The sequence below is a fragment of the Galeopterus variegatus genome, unplaced genomic scaffold (genome assembly GCF_000696425.1).
Source record: "Galeopterus variegatus unplaced genomic scaffold, G_variegatus-3.0.2 Scaffold941, whole genome shotgun sequence".
Classification (NCBI taxonomy): Eukaryota; Metazoa; Chordata; class Mammalia; order Dermoptera; family Cynocephalidae; genus Galeopterus; species Galeopterus variegatus.
The window spans coordinates 71,399-90,506 of NW_007727052.1; the positions used below are offsets into that span (position 1 = coordinate 71,399).

At 33.5% G+C, this 19,108-nt stretch overlaps 1 protein-coding gene across 6 annotated transcripts in view; it reads left to right on the forward strand.

Annotated features, from left to right (window-relative positions):
- KDM6A (lysine (K)-specific demethylase 6A) overlaps positions 1–19,108 on the forward strand; it is a 136,087-nt gene that overhangs the window by 50,731 nt on the left and 66,248 nt on the right. For all 6 annotated transcript variants that reach the window (XM_008573616.1, XM_008573618.1, XM_008573617.1 and 3 more), the window contains 2 exons: positions 10,392–10,446; positions 14,787–14,821. In XM_008573616.1, coding sequence (XP_008571838.1) covers positions 10,392–10,446; positions 14,787–14,821 — 90 coding nt within the window. The remainder of the gene's footprint in view (positions 1–10,391; positions 10,447–14,786; positions 14,822–19,108) is intronic.

Genomic DNA, 19,108 nt, shown 5'->3' on the forward strand with positions numbered 1-19,108 from the left:
GTGCTGTATCTGTGATCCAGTTATTGTTCATCTTGTTTGCGTGGGTCTCAATAGAAGTCTGTCCACCTCCACCAGCCGGGCATGTCTTGCATCTAAATTATAAAAAAGTGTTCTCTGAAAGGCATTTGGACTGCTGATTTGTGAGTATAAATATTTTTGTGAAAAGATAATATGTTGTTGATTAAATATCTTACATGCTACCTATGGAAATTTGATATTTCTCGAATTTTTCATTGACTTCTTGTGCTGTTGGTGCCATCACTTTAGGTCTCACTGGTTTTTTCATGAAAATAGTGCTTTCCTGCATGACAAAGGAATTGCATTTTGAAAGGATTGGAAGTTCTAGGAAAAAGGTTGTTTTTGTGAATTTATGACTATAATGGATGCTGTGCATTAAATAATTCCATTGCAGACTCTCTTGATTCTAAAGGTGGGGGGGTGGTAATGGAGGGAGATAAAGGACGACTTTGACAGTAGGTTGTATTTTGAACTCACTAATAAGGAACTACTAAAGGTTTTTTAAAAACTATACTTAAGAGTGCCTAATTGTTCTAGAGTTTTAAAGTAGAAAATTAAGCAAATACTGTTTCTACCTTTCATGAGTTTATAAAGAACAATGCTGATGGTATGAAAGAGAGAGATAAACAACCAAAAACACTAAAATAAGTAGATTGTGAAGAATTTAGATCACGCAGTGGTCAAAGGTAAGTTCAGTTGAAGACTAGGTCCCAGGGTAAGTGTAAGTAGTGTGGAGAATAGAGAATGCTTGGAAGTTACCAGTTTACCTCAAGCTTACAGCGGCATTTCTCAAACTATACTGTGGGATGTCGGTGGATTTGAACTGGAAAATAAGTTTAGATATGTTGCCTTGTATATTTTAATCTCCTCTTGGACATTCACAGTTTCTAGTAACTATCAAAGACTCTTAAAATATCTTATAGTACAAAATAAACTTATTTTGAGCATTTTACAATATTGTCACAACATGTCTATCGTGTTGCAGAAGTGTTTTTGGTAGCATTTTGGTAAATGTTGCTCAGGAAATATATTTGATGGGAAAAAGTAATCAGATCTGTCCCAAATTATGGAATGTGACTCCCCTTTAATCAGTGGAAAAAGGTTCCATGGCTATTTGAAAGTGTTCCTCCTTTACTTATGCTCAACCGACACATTCCTGTGTACCACTTTTATTTGTTTAGGCATTAAGTCTAAAAAATGTTCAAGTCATGTTGGTCCTAGCAAAGTTGCCTTAAGTAAGGGCAGCCTTCTTTTTGGGGGCCTTTTCTTCCATTTATTTAAAATACTTGATAACATTCTGATATCTATTTCATTTATGAACACAGAAAAGAATTTTAAGAGTTCTTTATATTTTTCTCTCCAGTATTCCTTGTCTATTTTAAGGAGAATTTTAAGTATCAACATTTTTTAGTCAAAGAGGAGGTATTTTAGTTTATTATTATAAGTGCTTAGCGTTCCAGTGTGACTAAAGGTAAGAATCAGAAAGAATGACATGCCCCTCTCCCCTTAGGTGGCTACCGATTTTCCTGACTAGTACTTTACCTCTGTCTGGGTAGATGTGGAACCTCTGATGACCTTTCCATTACTTTAAGCTGTTTCCTAACACAGTGTGTTGGTATAGATGCTTTTTAGGCTGCAACTTCAGAAACTCCAACTCAAGCTGGTTAAAATAGTAGCTCATATGTGAAGTCCAGCCTTCAGGATTGGTTGATTCAACTGACCCAAGTTTTCATCAAGGATTTATTTTCTTTTCAGTTTTATCTTGGCTTATTCTAAAGGCTTGTTCGCTCTATTTGATGATATAAGATGGTTGCCAGGTGCAGTCAAAGTGAAGTGCTTCCTTTTTCATGTCCCATATAGAAAGACATTATAGAGCATTGTGGCTTAGGTGCTTAGTTTAGTGCTGGCATATAACAAGTGGTGGTGTAATAAGTACAATACATCATCATCATTTTATGGAGGGAAAAGAGCCTGGCTTCCTATTGATCTCTTAAAAAATAATCATCTTGGGACTCATTGGCCCCAAATAGGCCACACGGCCATTCCTAATTGATTCCTTATCAAAGGAGATGTGGTTGCTCTTAGACCAGTTATGCCCAGTCTTTGCGCAGAATTCAATTCCCTAAATACATCATTACTATCTAATGGAGGGGTAAGGGGTGGGTAAAAAGGATATTTTAGTGTGAGGGCAGTGTGAACGATCTGTCCATTACAGATCAGATCTTCTCTGTCCCATTTTCTTTCCCTCTCCCTGAAGAGGGATGTAGCATGTACAATACTTTTAGATGGTAAAATATTTAAATAAAATACAGCTTATTTTCATAATAAATTCCTTCTTTTCACCCACACATGAAATGTATTCCAGGGCCTTCTGTTTTGTTTCTATGGCTGGTGATAACTTTGCTCATAAGCTTTACATCTGAAACAGATTCATTCTGTTCGGGACTTTGTAAACAGCTCTCAGAGCAAGTAAATTTTGTTTTAAAATTTGACCCTGCCACATAACTAATTCTATGACCTTGGGTAAGACTCTTGACTGTTCTGATTCTCTGTCTGTCTGTAGAACTAGAATAATTGTATCTACCCCACAAGATTGATGTAAAGATGAGTACACACACTGAAGTACTTCAAAATGTTCGTGGAAAGATTCGTATTACCTTTTAATTCTATTTTCCACAATCTTTTTGAAATCCCCTCATTTATATATGTTTTTCCTGTATCTTGTAAATAAGTTTTTTGCCCATTCTTTAGTTCTCAGTTTATTTGCCATCTAAAACTCCTCTAATTTGTGTCCAGTACTGATACTATTTTCCTGTCCCAGAATTTTTTGTATTTTTGTCACTCTGTCTGTCCTTAGAAATGTAAAGTTAATGTTCAGCTTACTTTTTAATCACATGATGCCATTTTTCCATTAAATTGGCCAATAAAGATTTCATGTGTTTAGTGAGTAGTGGAGATACCAATTCTTAATTGGTGAACTAGTTTAATATTATCTAAACCAGAGTTCATTCCAGGGTGACATTTCCAAATGGTATTTTGTTGTTGTTTTTCTTTTTTGCTTCAGATAATATCCCTCCAGGTGGGTCTGGTTACCTGTTTAATGCCATACAGTCAATTCAGGATTTTATTTAATTACCTCTTAATGATATTAATAATTACTTCCATTTGTTATATATTTGAAGCAGTGTGCTAGCATTACTTCAGTAAAAGTACACTAATTTTAACAAATAGTTTTATATAATGTCCCTAATTTTTACTTTTTGGCAGACTGTTAAAATTATTTACTTCATGTGAAGCTAATAAATGCAAAATAAGATGTAATAACACTCATATTCTTCAGTCATTTAATGCAGAGGTATCTAATTTAACAAAGATTGAATAGAAATTCTTCCTAATGTTTGCATATTTAAATATTCCTAAAGTATGTCAAATTTAGAACTTTTTTGGATTTAAAAAAAAATTTTTTTTTTAAATGGGAACCTGTGGATTTTTGGCTTGGATGCCAATATAAGTCCCCTTATAATTTGGTATTTGAAAATAAGTGCTGATTGAAGGGGCTAGTAGGAAAGGGATAGGAAGATGAGAATTACAGAGACAGTTCAATGGAAGTGGGTTGAGCTCAAATGAGACTTGTGTTAGCCTAGCATTTTACCAGATGTTGATGTTTCTTGAATGGGTAGATAAATGAGATGGAAGAGGCCATAAAATGATAAAATGCCTATTCTTAGTGCAGGCTGGAAAAATTGAAAAAATGAAAAAACAGAAGCTGGTTTTATTTATCATCTCTGAACAGAATTTTATTCCTATACAAACTGACACTGTAGTTGTTTTCTCCAAATGCCCCAGTTCATTAAGCATACTTGATATGAAACTTCTGAGCAAAATAGCAGTTCCGCTTTCTTTTTACCTTACTTGTATCTGGGTGTCTGATTTGATCTATACCCTGTATAAACTCAGGAATTTTATTGTCATTCTTTTTTATGCCAAGATATTAAGTCATAAGGAATAAGTGAAAGTATGAAGATATATACCTCCATTTAGAAACCTCTTTTGAAATCTGTGAAATACCTCCTGTCTTTTATCACTTTATTAATGTAGAATGTGCAGATCATTTGTTTCATGTAATTAAAATACTATGAACTGTATGTATTCTAGAAATACTTGCTGAAAATTTAATTATTAGCCATTAAATTAATTTTATCAATGCCTGAAGTTTCCAAATTATCTGTAATGTTTCTTTATTGATACTATAACAGTATATTTTTGTTAGTTCAGTTGTCTGAAGATAATGAAAGTTGCTATTATTTCTTCATACCTGCTCTGCCCTATTTCCTTCATGATGCTCAATAACATGTCTCTTCCACTGGCATTTTGAAATTCTTGTCTTGAATAGTTTGATTTAAGAGGAGGAGAGGGAGAAGCAGAGGTGCCTCACCCATGTGACTCATCTTTTTGGGGGATTGGAAAAGGGATGTCTCTCCCCCCCAAATCAAGGATCTACAGAATATATTGTGGAAGCTGCGTTTGTAGGGTCTTCATAGTTGGGATGTAGAGACAGTGAGAGAGGCCTAATCCTTATTTTTTGGTACTTTTTATTTAATGGATTTCTTACTTGAGTGTCATCTGGTATTGGTAGCAGCACAACTGAGGTTAGGAACAGGTTCACAAATTAAGCTCCCTTTTTATTGCTACCATATGTAGCATTTAAATGTGGAACTGAGGCAACTCTTAATACACATTCTTTTTGGATAAACTACCAGGCAGGTACCAAAAAGTGTTAGGGCATTATTCTGGAAGAGTCTTAAGATCAGAAAAATAATTCTTTCTTAGTATTAGTTATACTATGCATTTTTTCCGTCAGTGTAACTATTGGTTCTTTATGCATAAAATTCATATTGTCAGATTTTGCTCGGCTTTTAATGGTGGGTAGGAGATTGGATTATGATTAAGGAAACTGCAAGTCAGTTCATTTCCTTTGGTTTAAATCTTCGTTTTCCTTTCAGTCGTTGGCAGTGGAACTCAGTTTTATCTGAGTGTAACGTCACTGTTCCTTTTGACAGAGGATGGTCATTGCTGTTTGTTTTGTTTTCTGTTCATTTTTCCTCTCGTGGGAAAAAATCTTTCTCCTGCTTTTTCCTTCTTCCACTACTCATCAACTTGTACTTTACTTTTAATCTTTCCTAGATATTATTCTCTGGTATGAGGTGATCTCTTAATTGGTTTATCTTAGCCATTTAATAATGCTTTCTCCACTTTACTCTGCCTGCCCAGTTTTGCTTTTCTGTTTGATACTTATTTCTGCCCTGAGTTCTATTACAGCCTCCAAGTGTGAAGTGGTAAAAATGACTGAAATACTTCAGTACCTCCAAAATGCATGTTTGAAAAGGACATTGCTGCCCATATATATGCAGTAATCATTTTTTCTGTTACTGAGGAGTTAGAGTGATTCCAGGTTTCCCGTGTCACAGTTTTCTCTCTTCTGATATATTTTACCTTCAGAAGTCATTTCTAATTAGAAAGTGATTTTTGGTGTTTACCTGTAACTACTTAAGTTTGTAGTTATAAATATTTAGTCTTTAAATGCAGCTTTATGAAGCAGTCAATGTGTCTAATGTCACATTTTTAAAAAGGTTATGTTTCAAAACAGCATTTTACAGTGCAAATAGTTGCAGTATCCCCTTTATAAAATATATATCATGTTCACCTTGTATTAGTTATTTGTGTATGTATTTGTCTTACTCAGATATGAATGCAAAATGTTCACTGGATGGAAAGAATTTGGAATTTAAGTAGACTCATACTCATCCTTTGTGTACATAGATTAGATGCACACTAGGACCAGTTCTAAAAAGTTTCTAATTAGTTGCATGCCTATACGTACTTTTGTAAAATACCATAGAAGTGAAGAGTTGGGAGACTAGGGTAGGACACAATCACAAGAAGACAAATGAGCAAGAGCAGTAGGATAAGTGGGTTTTCATATGGTGGGATATATATGGATGATGGATGGATGGATGGAAGGTAATGCATCCTAGAGATTTTGAGATTTATTAACTGACTTAATGTGGAAAGAGAATCCCCATTTATTGGCTCGGATCACTTTACTGTTAACTAAAGCAGAGGGTAAAGAAATTACCAGCAGGTTTTGGGACTGGAGGTGAAAAGGCTATGTAAATGGAGGTGGGTCATTTGGGAGTGTATTGAGTTAGAGGTACCTGAAGAATATCAGATATTGGTGTACACAGATATAAGTCTGGAGCCAAAAAGAAGGGCTAGAAATAAGATTTTGAACATCTTCAGTATACAGTGTGTTTTATCTTTTTTATCCAAGAAATTTTTGGAAGAGGCCAGACTGGTAAAAACTTTAAAGGAGGAGCCTCTCTTTTGAATGAAGATTGTCAGGATTTGTAACTGTTAGGAAGTCACTGGTGTGCAGTAGACTCCCTCCTAGAAAGTTGTAATAACCTTGAACCTTTGAATAATGAAGAGAATCAGAAGAACTGAGTTTGAGGACTTTGAGAGAACCTCATTCAGATCAGGTTGGTCAGGAATGTGACTCACAAGCCCTACCAAAACTTACCAGTTTCAGTTCTGTATCTTAGTTTTAGAGACCACAGCCCTCAAGTAAGTACCATCACACTTTCAGGCATTTCTCTGTTCTCATCCATTTATCATAGACTATCAGTTTTAGGAATTAAGTTTGTTGGTTTTAAATCATAATTTTAGAAGTATAGCAATCTAACAGTGAAAAAGAAAAAAAATAATTTATCTTTGACTTGCAAGTGTATCCAATACACCTTCCATTCTTTCGCTTAAATATCTATAAAACCCCATTTTATCAAGGCTACGTAAAAATAACTTAAGCTGTTTCCTTAGCCTGAAGTAACTCTTCTTTTACTTTCCTTATTTATATCTTTTTGGATTCCGTTATGGAGTTGTCTTTTCTGTGCATTCCCAGAGCAGGTTAATTTTTTTTTTTAACCTACATTAGCAAATTAATTTCAGCGAACTTTGTATTCAGTTCTATATGCATAGTCATAGCAGAGTGGCTGGCATAGAGTAAAAGCTGTTAAAAGCTGGTTGCCAACATGCTATTCCTAAAAGACTGTGTCTACCTTAATTGAATATAGACAGCAGTATCAACTACTCACACCTTATTTATATAGTCTGAAAAACAGGTTTCTGGGGCAAGCACACAATCTAAAAACTTCAAACAATGGCATTAAATCCTTAATGTGTATTGGAATAATTTTCAGAGCTTTTTTTCTGTTTTGCAGGGTGTTACCCCCAACCCACTGAATGAGAACATACTAGACTGGGTTTGGAATCCAAACGTTGCTCCAAATTAATAATTTATGAATAAATATGTAATTTGTCAATTATGAAAAGTTATCTCATTGCTTGTCTTCAGTATTGAGAATACAGTTGAAGGGTTCTACAATTAAAAGATTCCTGAGATAATCACAGACTATGCAGCTAGAAATAAAACAATTTAAAGGGAAATAAAGTCTTGAAACTCAAGCTTTATGTGTTAATTACATGAATATCGATTCCCTCCCTCCAAATAGGAATCAAGTTCCATAGGCTATATGAAGCAAAATGCTATAACATTATTTTGAAATATTGAACAAGTCAAAAGCTTTTAAAACAGAAGGTGACTTTGGTGATAAAGATGTCAACAGAAATTTTAATGAATCAAATCTTGCATTAAATTGGACCAGAAGTGCTCTATAAAAAGAAAATCACTGTAATATTAAAAGAATGTCTTAGATAAATCTTCTTGCTTGGAAACTAATTTTCTGTAGACTGCTTTTTGCCTTGAGGTTTCCATATAGTCTTTGAACTGCAGAGGCCTCCTCTGCATAATAACTATTTCACATAGCACTAACCAGTTTCAGCACTGCAGCGTTTCCATGTGAGGTGCATCGTCTGCTTCTCTGTTGGGAGCTGCTTCTCTGTTGGGAGCTGGATATTTTACCATGGTATTTTTGGGTTTGGAGGCTGGTTATCATAATTGATAGTCCTTTCTTCTGATTTGTATGTTAATGGGTGCATCTATTTTGCATCTGGTTTAGATACTGGAAATGAAGCTATGAGGTCATGTTATCCCTACCCCAGTCTTCGTCTCCCTTTAGTGTGCTGAAAGGGATATCAGTGTTTTTATTTATGTGGGATGGTTTTGTGTGGCTGTCCTCAGTTTCTTGTAAACAGTAAGTAATTAGTAATTATTCTGTAAGTTCTTTCATTTTCATTGCATGTTTTTGAATGTGTATTCTTTTGATGAATATTCTGTATCTTTGTTGTTTGGAAATGTTTGATATTTCATGGTGTGGATTTGAAATGGCACATCAGTAACTTGATTTCTGCTTTTCAGATTGTTTAGTAATTATATAAAACATGGTCAAGAGCTGTTCTGCCAGGTTTCATTGCAGGGTCTTGAATATTGATAGATAAAATGTAGGCTGGGCTATTTGAATTATACACTTCTCTGTGCTTCCTTGTGGAGTTTCAGTGAAATAGTCAAACTAAAGTACTGTTATCTTGAAGACTTTCTTTTCAGGTCAGTTTGTATGCTTTTTTGGCTCAGTTAAGAAAGGTCTGTCTTCTATCTAAGTATTAATTTGTGCTTGCAGGGTAGATTAGATTTAGAAATGTAGTACAACCTGAATGTGTGACTCTTTTTGTCTAGAGGAAAGCAATTGATTACAATTATGCTTTATTTTCATAGTGCTAACATTTTAAAACAGTCTGTTTTGTATTGCTGTGGTACCACACTAAAGGGGTGTTTGAAGACATATGATCTGCTTATCAGGCCAAGAGAAGATAAAATCAGTTCTCCAAGTGTTCAAAATGTTGCATTTTTTTCATTTAGTCAACCATGGCAAATAATCTTTCACTTTTGTTGACCATTCTGTCCCTGGTGTCTCTGCATTGTCCTTAGGGCATTATAGGCTCTGGATAAATATTTGAACAGATTAAACATTTAATATTTCAGGGTCATAAGTAATTTTGCTAGTAGTTTACCCATTCAGAAGCTGTTACAAGCCTTAAGTTTTAAGAATACTGCAAATGTAGGCTAGCCTAATTATGCGTGCACATAACAGACATTCGTGAGTGAATATAATAGATACTGTGTTCCTACCAACTGATGCTTTCTAATTTTTCTTTCCTTGTAACTTTGGGTAGCCAACATTAGTTTATTCTTATTGATTGAGGGTTCTAGGTGACCAAGTGCAGTTCTCCTGATTCTTTGTTGAATATAGTATGTAACACTTGCTGATCATTATTTCTCTTGATAAAATAAAGTTCTTTTGGTGCTTACATCTAAAAGTTGTCATTATGGATATCAATTATCAGTCTGTCTAGCAGTTATAAAAAAATACAACTCGTTAGATTTGTGGATTGTGGATAGAAATGAGTTTATTGTGGTCACTTTTTTTTAATGGTTTGTACTTTGGCTGTTGCTAAATGCTAAAAATTTGTGTAGGCTCAGAATGTTTGAATATACATTTGTGGGAATATTTTTTTAGAAGAGTTTAAAGAGATTTACTTTTTTTAATTTAAAGATTTTATACCAACTCTAGCGCTTGTTTGTCTTCTCTTAGTTTACATACCAGGTTTAATGTTGATAAACTAGATGTCAAATGTCACCCAGTGTTCTTGATGATAATTTGCATTCTTAAAAACTAGTGTTATATGTTGATGTTAACATGTATTTTCTGAGTAGGTTTATAAGACATTATAAGTGCATGCTATAAAATACTAGTGGTTTAATATTGCCTGAGGAATTATACCAATTCTACATATATAATATCACATACATTCTAAAAGGACAATTATTTTTCAAAGATGAACTTGAACACAAGCTATTTAAAAGACACTAAAGTACAATGGTTGTTGAAGAATCAGGAAAGGTAGTTTTACCCTCTGACAATTCTCAGTGATTTTCCTTTTTTTTTGGTTTGAAAGCTCAGGTTTCATTTTGAAATACGCAGTGGTGTTCTGACATTAATACCATTGGCCTTCTACTTGCATTAAAAAAACATAATGATCTGTTCTATAATACTTCCTGTTTACTTGAAGACTTAAAAATTTGAAGCCTTTTCATATAAATAAAAGTATACATAGGATAACTTGATAAAATTAATTCTTCAAATTCTCCATTTTCACCTGTTTCAAGAAAATAACCAAACAACATGTCAGTTGTCACCAATAAATGTTCAAAGTAATTCTAGCTGGTTGGCTCTAGTACATTCTATTTGTATAGCATAGTTTCATTATTGTGTTAGACCATACATACCTGAAAAATATTTTAAGACACTTTTATGTGACTCTAAATTTAGCGTATTAATTTTCTTGCTCTCCTCTTGCAGCATTTTCAGTTAGCTTTGGTTGACTGTAATCCCTGCACTTTGTCCAATGCTGAAAGTAAGTATTATTGAGTACCATAGTTCTCTACGTGTATTCAGATCACTTTGTGGCAAATAACAATAATGATGATGATGATGTTAGTGATAAATTATGTGCAATTTTTTCTTCTAGAGTGGTTGAATGTGACTGTGTTGGTTGCCATGGCTACTCATACAAATGGAACATATAAGACCAGATATTGTGAACAGCCTGTGTCTAAAATAGACAGAGTAGTGAAGTGGGTTGTTGAATTAAAAATATCTGCACTACTGAACCAGATTGATTTTTTTTTTGTCTGTTAATTATATTGTAGATGACTTGGGGATTAGAAACAGGGTTTGCCAATACTTTAGAAAAAATGAGTATACAATGATTTTTATGTAGTAGCTTACTCATTCCTCTCTGTGGTATTAAAATTAATGGTAATTATGAAGCCATACTTTGAATTTTTATTATAGTTTTTACATACCAAATAAAAAGTTTGAGGTGACATTCTTCAATTTAAAAAGAATGTGTTTGTGAAGCATATTCTGACACAGTAGTTTTCTTCAAATAAATATTTTCTACTTGTATATAGATTTCTTCCCAAAAGCAGATTGGGTTGATTATAAGTGTTTAACAGTAAATATGTGTTGGTGTATTTGTTTATTTAGTGTACTTTAAAGTATCCAATAAAATGTTTTAAGAATCTTCATTGGATTCAAGCTGGATTTCTTAAAATCTTTTTACTTGAAAAATAAAGATCTTAATTAGAGTAAAAGGAAAAATGGAGCCATTCTTAATGAAAATTTCAGGTCATTCAAAGGATTCTAGGTCAGTATTTTGCTATAGATTACTTGGTTTTGTTTTTTTAACAGTATAGAAAAGTGTTAGTGAAAAGTAGTCTCATGTTTAGAAATGCCTAAGGAAATTGTCTAATCAGTGAAAAAGCTGTAGAATTTTGAATATGACGTGGATTAAGACATAGTGTGGATTAAATCATCACCTAAAGCAGACCAATTATCTCATAGCCCCTTCTACTAAAGGCAATTTCCTGAGAAAACATAAAAGATTTCTGTTTTCTTCAAATGAAACTCAGGATTTGGTGAGTGTATTTGCTGATCAGTGTATTTGCAGAATAAATGGTGGAAAGGTAACAAGTGCAGCAATATTTTAGTTTCTAAAATAAGGTTAGATTTGAAAGATAATTTAACTCATTGATTTAGTAATTTATAAAGTGCTAATTTATACTTTTCCTTAATTATATATCAAGGTTATAAAAACCGTCTAGAATATAGATCCTTAAAATCCTTTAAAGATTAGTTTATGAGAATAAGAAAACAGTTGATTTTCATTTAACTTATTACAGTCTAGTACCTAAAAGCTAACTTTGGTAACTCTTTGTCAGTTTGAATGACAACTTTTGAGGAATGATTTATAAATGTCAAACTAAATATTTTGGTAAATCCTCATTTTATTCTACTCTGTCAGGGTTAAATCTCAGTTGTAGGTCATTACCCTTTAGAGGAAAACATTTACATTGGTAGGTGCCACAGGGCAGAAAACTTTCATGTTGAATTTGAATAAATAGTTTGAATCATCTTGAATACATCTTCAAGTCTGTTATGCCTCTCTTTCTGTTGGTTATTGAGAAGGGGAGTATGAATAGGAAGTAGGGTGACCAACATATGTTTTGCCTGGGACTGAGGAGTTTCCTGGGATATTCAGTGCTGAAAGGTTGGTCACTCCAATGGGAGGGCACATGCTGTATTTAAAGACCTTAGGCTAGTATAGTTGAATTGATTTGGGTGGTTTATTTTAGATAGTCTGCATGATTACTTGAAAACCATGGTAATAGGGCCGGCCCGTGGCTCACTCAGGAGAGTGTGGTGCTGATGACACCAAGGCCACGGGTTCGGATCCTATATAGGGATGGCCGGTTTGCTCACTGGCTGAGTGTGGTGCTGACAACACCAAGCCAAGGGTTAAGATCCCCTTACCGGTCATCTTAAAAAAAAAAAGAAAGAAAACCATGGTAATGGCTGATATCTCATGGAATGCTAACAATGTAGAGTACCTACTTTGAACCAGTATTATTGTTTTAAACACCATGCTCTTTATTGTCTTTGTAAAATTTGTTTCTCTGAATTTTTTAATGTCATCACCGATTTGTATATGCCACAGATCTTGACCGTTCTTTGAAATCCTTCCATGTTGCTTTGTGATACTGCAAAGATTGGAAGTATGAATTATAGAAAGTAGAGTGTTTAAAAAAAATTTCTGTATGAGATATTTTTGTGGCACAATTTATTTATGTAATTAAAAATAAATGTACTTACTGCTTCTGGAACTATCTAAGAGGGATTAGTTACAGTTTATGGTTTGAAAAGTAGATGCATGGTGATGTAAGACTTCATTATATGATTGCCTCTTGGGATAAAATTATTTCTCCTAGTATTAATTCTGTTACTTTTAAAAATAATTAATTATTATTTATGAATAAAGTTTAATTTCAGGACTGTTTATGGTGATATTAGTTAAAAATTTCTACCTCTAATTGAGACTTACCAAGTGAAGCTTTTTCTTAGTTACTGTGGTTTGCTCCACGTTGAAGAGGATGTTTAAGAATTGAAGTATATGGTGGTTTTGACACTACAAAAGAGTAACTCATGGGATAGTGAGGTCCTTTTCATAAGGCCTAGGATTAAGCATGGAGGAAATTTGGGATGGTAGTAAAATGCTGGCTAGCTGCTGATCTTTCTTTCCTTGTTACCTTTAGTAGAGGAGTAAGAAGACTGGGGGAAATGGGTGTAGATTTTCCATCTCTTCCTCCCTCTTAACCTGTAACGCAGTCTCCATTTAGTGATGTAATGAGATGAGATTTGGACTGGAACTCTAAAGGAGAGCTGTTTTTTGAGTTGGAGTGGGGAAGAAGAAAAGCCGTCAGCTCATGTGGGTAAAGGGGATGCGTGCCCATGCACGTGTGTGTGTGTGTGTGTGTGTGTGTATAGAACTTTCATTATTTTTTTGTGTGCTTTTCACAAAAAGCTGATTTTCATCTTCTAAAGATAGCATTTTTATTCTGCCTCATATCTGATTAGTTCATGTGTAGAATAGTGGGATACTTAACTTATGGAGAGATGTAATACTTTTGATCCAGAAATGTTATTTGATTTTAAAGTTCATTATATATTTTGTTCATTTTGTTTGCTTATCTCACTCTTGGATCAAGGAACTTATGGTTATTTAGCTCAGCTGTTTCCCAGTATTGCTCATAGGGAATAGACATGAGGATCCCTAGCAGTGCTGAACAAAAAGGCAGCTTCCCAGGCCTTGCCCAGAGTTTCTGAATCACAATCTCAGGAGCCTGTATTGTTAACTAGCCTCCCAGGTGAATGTTATAGTTATGGGAATCAGTGAACGAGTTCAGGGTGCACACTGCAATGAGAAATTGATAGCTGTGGACCTTGTTTTTAATAATCTACATAAACTTTTTGTATATAATTTAGAACAGCTCTCAGATTCCATGAAATCCAACTCATATGAAGTCCAGGTAGACAGAACATAAAAAAGAGATTTATCATTCAAGAATGAAAATCATAGTATTTAAGTAGCTAGTATCCAGTTTTGATTCCTGATTCATTTTTGGTTTTAAGTCATTCATCCGCTGGTGATATAGTGTCAGGAAGAGCTAGAAATAAAAGCTGAAATATTGTGTTTTTATTTGATTTTCAACATATACTTGTTAAGTGTGGGACTATTTTACTGTTCTTGCCTTCCATGTGTTTTGTTCTTTTTTTTTTTTTAAACGATGAAATCCATCCAATTCTAAATAGCTGAAAGAAAATCAACAATTCATTTCCTCTGTGTTATTACCAGTGTCATGCTGGTCAATGACTTCTTTATAAATGTTGTTTATATGAAATATGATATAAGAAGAAATTAAGAGGCTTTTCTTGGGTTTTTAAAAAAAATTCTGACTTTACTATATTTCTTGACTTGGAATGCAATTTTTAAATACCGTGTTTTGAAATGTGTAGATCATAAAGATTTTCTCTATTTGTTTAATGTTGCTGTTTTGAACTTTATAAGACATATACTCACTTGCTATATAGATTTTAATACTAATTTTAATAGTTCCATTGACAAATTTTATTTGATAATGTCCAACAATGAATACATGTGGTTTCTTACTATGTTTGTGTTCTTTGGTATGTTTTATGTATATTCTCTTTTACTAAAAGCAGATAAAAGTTATGTTCCTCTTTTATATCTATATAGACTATGCTTATGTTTTACATTTTATGTTATTCTTATTTAACTTAACCCAAATTCTGCCATATTGTTATTGATTTTTTATTTTCCATCATCTTTTGCAGTTCAATTTCACATTGCCCACTTATATGAAACCCAGGTAAGTGTTTTAACTTACCTCATTTAAAATAAAAATTATCACCCATATCATGCTTTAATGAAATCAGACAGATACAGATGATTTAATGGAGTTCATTGCCTGTTACATAAATTTTATATTTTATACTCATTAAATGTGGCCAAGAAGTTACAGGTTATTATACACAGTGCTTGCTATGTACAAAGAAGTTTCATTTAATATGATTTGCCTGTAAACTTGATGTATTTGCAAGCTCAAATGTCTATATTTAAGATTTCTCTCAGTCTTGATGCAAAATGCCTCGTTTTCTTTTTAAAGTGTTTATAGATAGTTGTTGTAATGCATTGCTTTTAAATGGTTTCTTTTTCTTAAGATTAAAATAGCTCTTCTGTGTTTCGCTATTTGAAAGACATATTAGAGTCACCTCTTGATGTTATTAACATTACTTTCATGGCCGCTTTATTTTAAAAGCTTTTTCAGTTTAATTTTAGAACATTTTGTTTTCATGTATGGCAGATTTTGCTTAGTCATATGATGAAAGGTATAACACATTCACTTTAGGCAGTGGTATGGGAAATCAGGGATAAATTTGTATGAGACTAGGTAATCATAGTTTGTACAAAACATAAATTTTATAACAGCTTTTTAGGAAAAAATATACTGTTTGTTGTGTGTGTGCCAAATTTGTAAGATCTGTCTTGATATTTTGGCCCAAGTATGAGGGTACTTCAAAAAGTTTGTGGAAAAAATGGAATTAAAAGATAATACAAGTCTTTCCGTGAATTCTTTGAAATACTCTCATATAACACTAAGGCAAGTGTATGCCTGCAAGCTCATACCGAAGAGATACAAGATCCTGCCACATCTCATTATTTGTATTGTTCTGGGATGTAATCAGATAGTTTGAGATAATTTATTCTGGAAGTTACCAAACCCAGTTATGTAGCAGAATCATTTGGTAAGCTTTACAAACCAGAGCCACCATGGGGAGCTTCAAAATATTAACATTCGATTTCTGAGTAACGCAACCTCCCTCCCCTCAATACCCACGGAATCAGAATTGATACACACTCAGGTTCCCTCCTCCCCCAGCTTTTCTAGTTCTTAATGAATTCACTGGTCTGTCACTAGCTGAAGCAGAAGTTTTCTCACCTTTATTTTTAATGAGTGTCTTTGCTGGAGATGGAATTCTATTTATTTGACCACTTGGAATTTTTTCATTCCACTGTGTTCTGGCTGTCATTTCTGATGAGAAGTTGTCTGTTGGTCTTATTTTTTAATCCTATCAAGGTAATATGGGTACGGGGTCCTCCCCTTATTGAGTCTTTCCTTTGGTAAATTTTAATACTCATTTAGATTAAACAAAACATAACAAAAGGAACAATACTCATAGCAAGCAGAGTATACAGTTGACCCTTGAACAACTCGGGTTAGGGGCGCCACCTTCCTGTGCAGTTGGAAATCCACATATAACTTTTGACTCCTCCAAAACTTAACTACTTTATTACTACTTAAGTAAATCAAGTGTGGGTTGTGTGCCCTGAGTCCTGCTTTGGGGGCGGGGGAGTGCATTGTTACTTTAGTAGAAGTTAAGTAGTTAACTACTAATACTTAACTACGAATAGCCTACTGTTAAGTAGGCTACTTAACTGTTCATGAGGAATAACATACCTAACCAAAAGTTTTCTAATATATTTATTGAAAAAAAAGTCCACATATAAGTGGACCCGCACAGTTTAAACCTGTGTTGTTCAAGAGCTTGCTGTATAATTATTAGGTGACAGGAAGATGACACTGTAAACATATGAAAGGATTGAAAAATATCTACTCCAGTGATTATAACAAGAATTTTCATTTTCAGGTAAAAAATTAAGAAAAGCAAAATGGCCTCCTTACCTACCTATAAAAAGTTAGTTTTTATAGTTCAACCATTTTATACCAATAGATCTTATTTATGAATATAGATTTAAAAAATTTAAATTTAAGTAGTCACATGTGGTTAGTGGCTACTGCTAGGTAACCAAATGGTTCAAGGGAAGTTTTTCTATATAGGAAGAAATCTTTTCACTAATAAATGAAGAAGGAATTGAATATTATTTCATAATCTCAGAGAGGGCCTGTACTCACATTACCTTCACAGAATTAAACAATAAAACCATAATTAAAACAAAAATGGGGCTGGCTGGTTAGCTCAGTTGTTTAGAGTATGGTGTGATAACACCAAGATCAAGAGTTTGGATCTCTGTACCACCCAGCTGCCAAACAAACAAACAAAAATGATGGAATACCATTTTAACTAGAGTGGTTAAGGAAGGTCTCTTAGACAGGAGGTGAATCCTGACTGGAGAGGAGCCAGTGATATAATCAAATTGAGGCTAATGGGTGTGTTTGGGGGGGGGGGGGTTGGTGTTGATGGATTATTCTAATAGAGAGGCGTTAGCAAGTACAGTGGCTTAGTGATATTGAGCTTATAATTTTTGGAAGACGAGGAGGTCTTTTGTAGAGGTGGAGGTGTAGGATTTTAAAAAATATATTTTTTAATCATATCCATTTAGGTTTGAGTAATTTTAATGGGAACTCATTTCCAGGCGGGCCCCCCCCCCCCCATTTTTATCTTTTATGGTTTTGTTAGACAAAGCTGTTGATATCTTGGTAGATTTTAGAAATTAGATTCTCATGGGTTTCTGTGTATATGAGGGGTCTTCAAAAAGTTCATGGAAAGATTTTGTATTATCTTTTAATTCTATTTTTTCTACCAACTTTTCGAAGTACTTTAAATTTAATACTGCCTATAAATAAAGATAGCTGTTTCTCTGTAAACTGTCATATCGCCAAATAAATGCATTATCATCAATTATTTTGGAACATTTACGTCAGTGAGTTAATTTACTTTTCCTATTTTATGAACTGGAATCTCCAAACCGTTTTTTTCTAATAGTAATAATAGTATGAATTTAACTGGCCTTCTTTTCTTTTTCTTGATTTTAATGAAATAATTTGAGCAATTCATTATCTTAATTCTTGTTAGTCTTTAAAGTCTAAATATACAGGATTTCACCCTTTCCATTCTATTATTAAAATGTTAGTTATTTTTGAATAGATAATCCAAACAAAAGGGCCTGAAAAAATACACGGTGACTTGTCCTGCCTCTGTTTCCCTAGGCACCTATTCCCCTCCCTAAAGCCACCAGAGATTTCATATTTTTACAGAGAAACTCAGTGCATATATAACCAAATCCATATACATGTTTGCACGTATATGACGGTACTTCAAAAAGTTTGTGGAAAAAATAGAATTAAAAGATAATATGAATCCACGAGTTTTTGAATACCTCTCATATTTCTTATTTTCTGATAGCCAATTACGTATGTTCTCTTGTGACCTTTAATTTTTAACTTAATATTATATCCTGGAAATCATTCTATATCAGTATATGTAGAACTGCATTATATCCCTTTGCATAGATGTACTATAACTAATTTAACTACTCCCCCTTGAGAAATAGTTATAAGTAATATTATTATGACTAACACTTTATAAGAATTGTTAGTTTCAATTTTAACAGTCTTTTAACAATCAGCATTAATTTATTACCAAAACATTATGGACTGATCTTGTAGATATGTATCTTACACAAATCCAAAAATTCTAAATAAAGAAAAATGAATTCCATCTGATATAGTATGTGATGAATATGTAGGGTTTATTTCATGAATTCGAGGATGAGTTAATATAAGGATATCTAGTAACAAAATAAACAAATCAATGTAAGGAAATCTAATATTGTGAGAAAGGAAATAAGGAGAAAGAAATTAATAATACTAAAAGGAGAGAAAAACAGTAGACTTAATTAATAAGTTCTAATCTTGGTTTTCTGAAAAGATTAACAAAATAGACTAACAAAATTAACAAAACACAGGCTTGCTTGAATAAGGGGATAAAAGGGAAAGAAAGCACAGATACACAAAGTAACAATGGAAACAGAAGTAATTAAGGTAATCGTAACAGACCTCTTTGCAGACCTCTATGCAAGTGAATTTGAAACCTAAATGATATGGACTATCTCTCGGGGAAATACAGATTAAAAAAATTAACCTCATTAGAATTAGAAAGGCTTTAAAAAGCCAGTTTCCGTAAATGAAACAGAAAGTTATTAAGTAATACATACAGAAAATACCATGCCCACGTGGTTTTACAGGGGAATTCTTTGAAACCTTTAAATAAGAGTAGATGATTCCAATGCTCTATAAATTGTCTCCGAGTATTGAACTAAATTTCCTTGCCTCCCCCCCCCCCCCCCCCCCCCC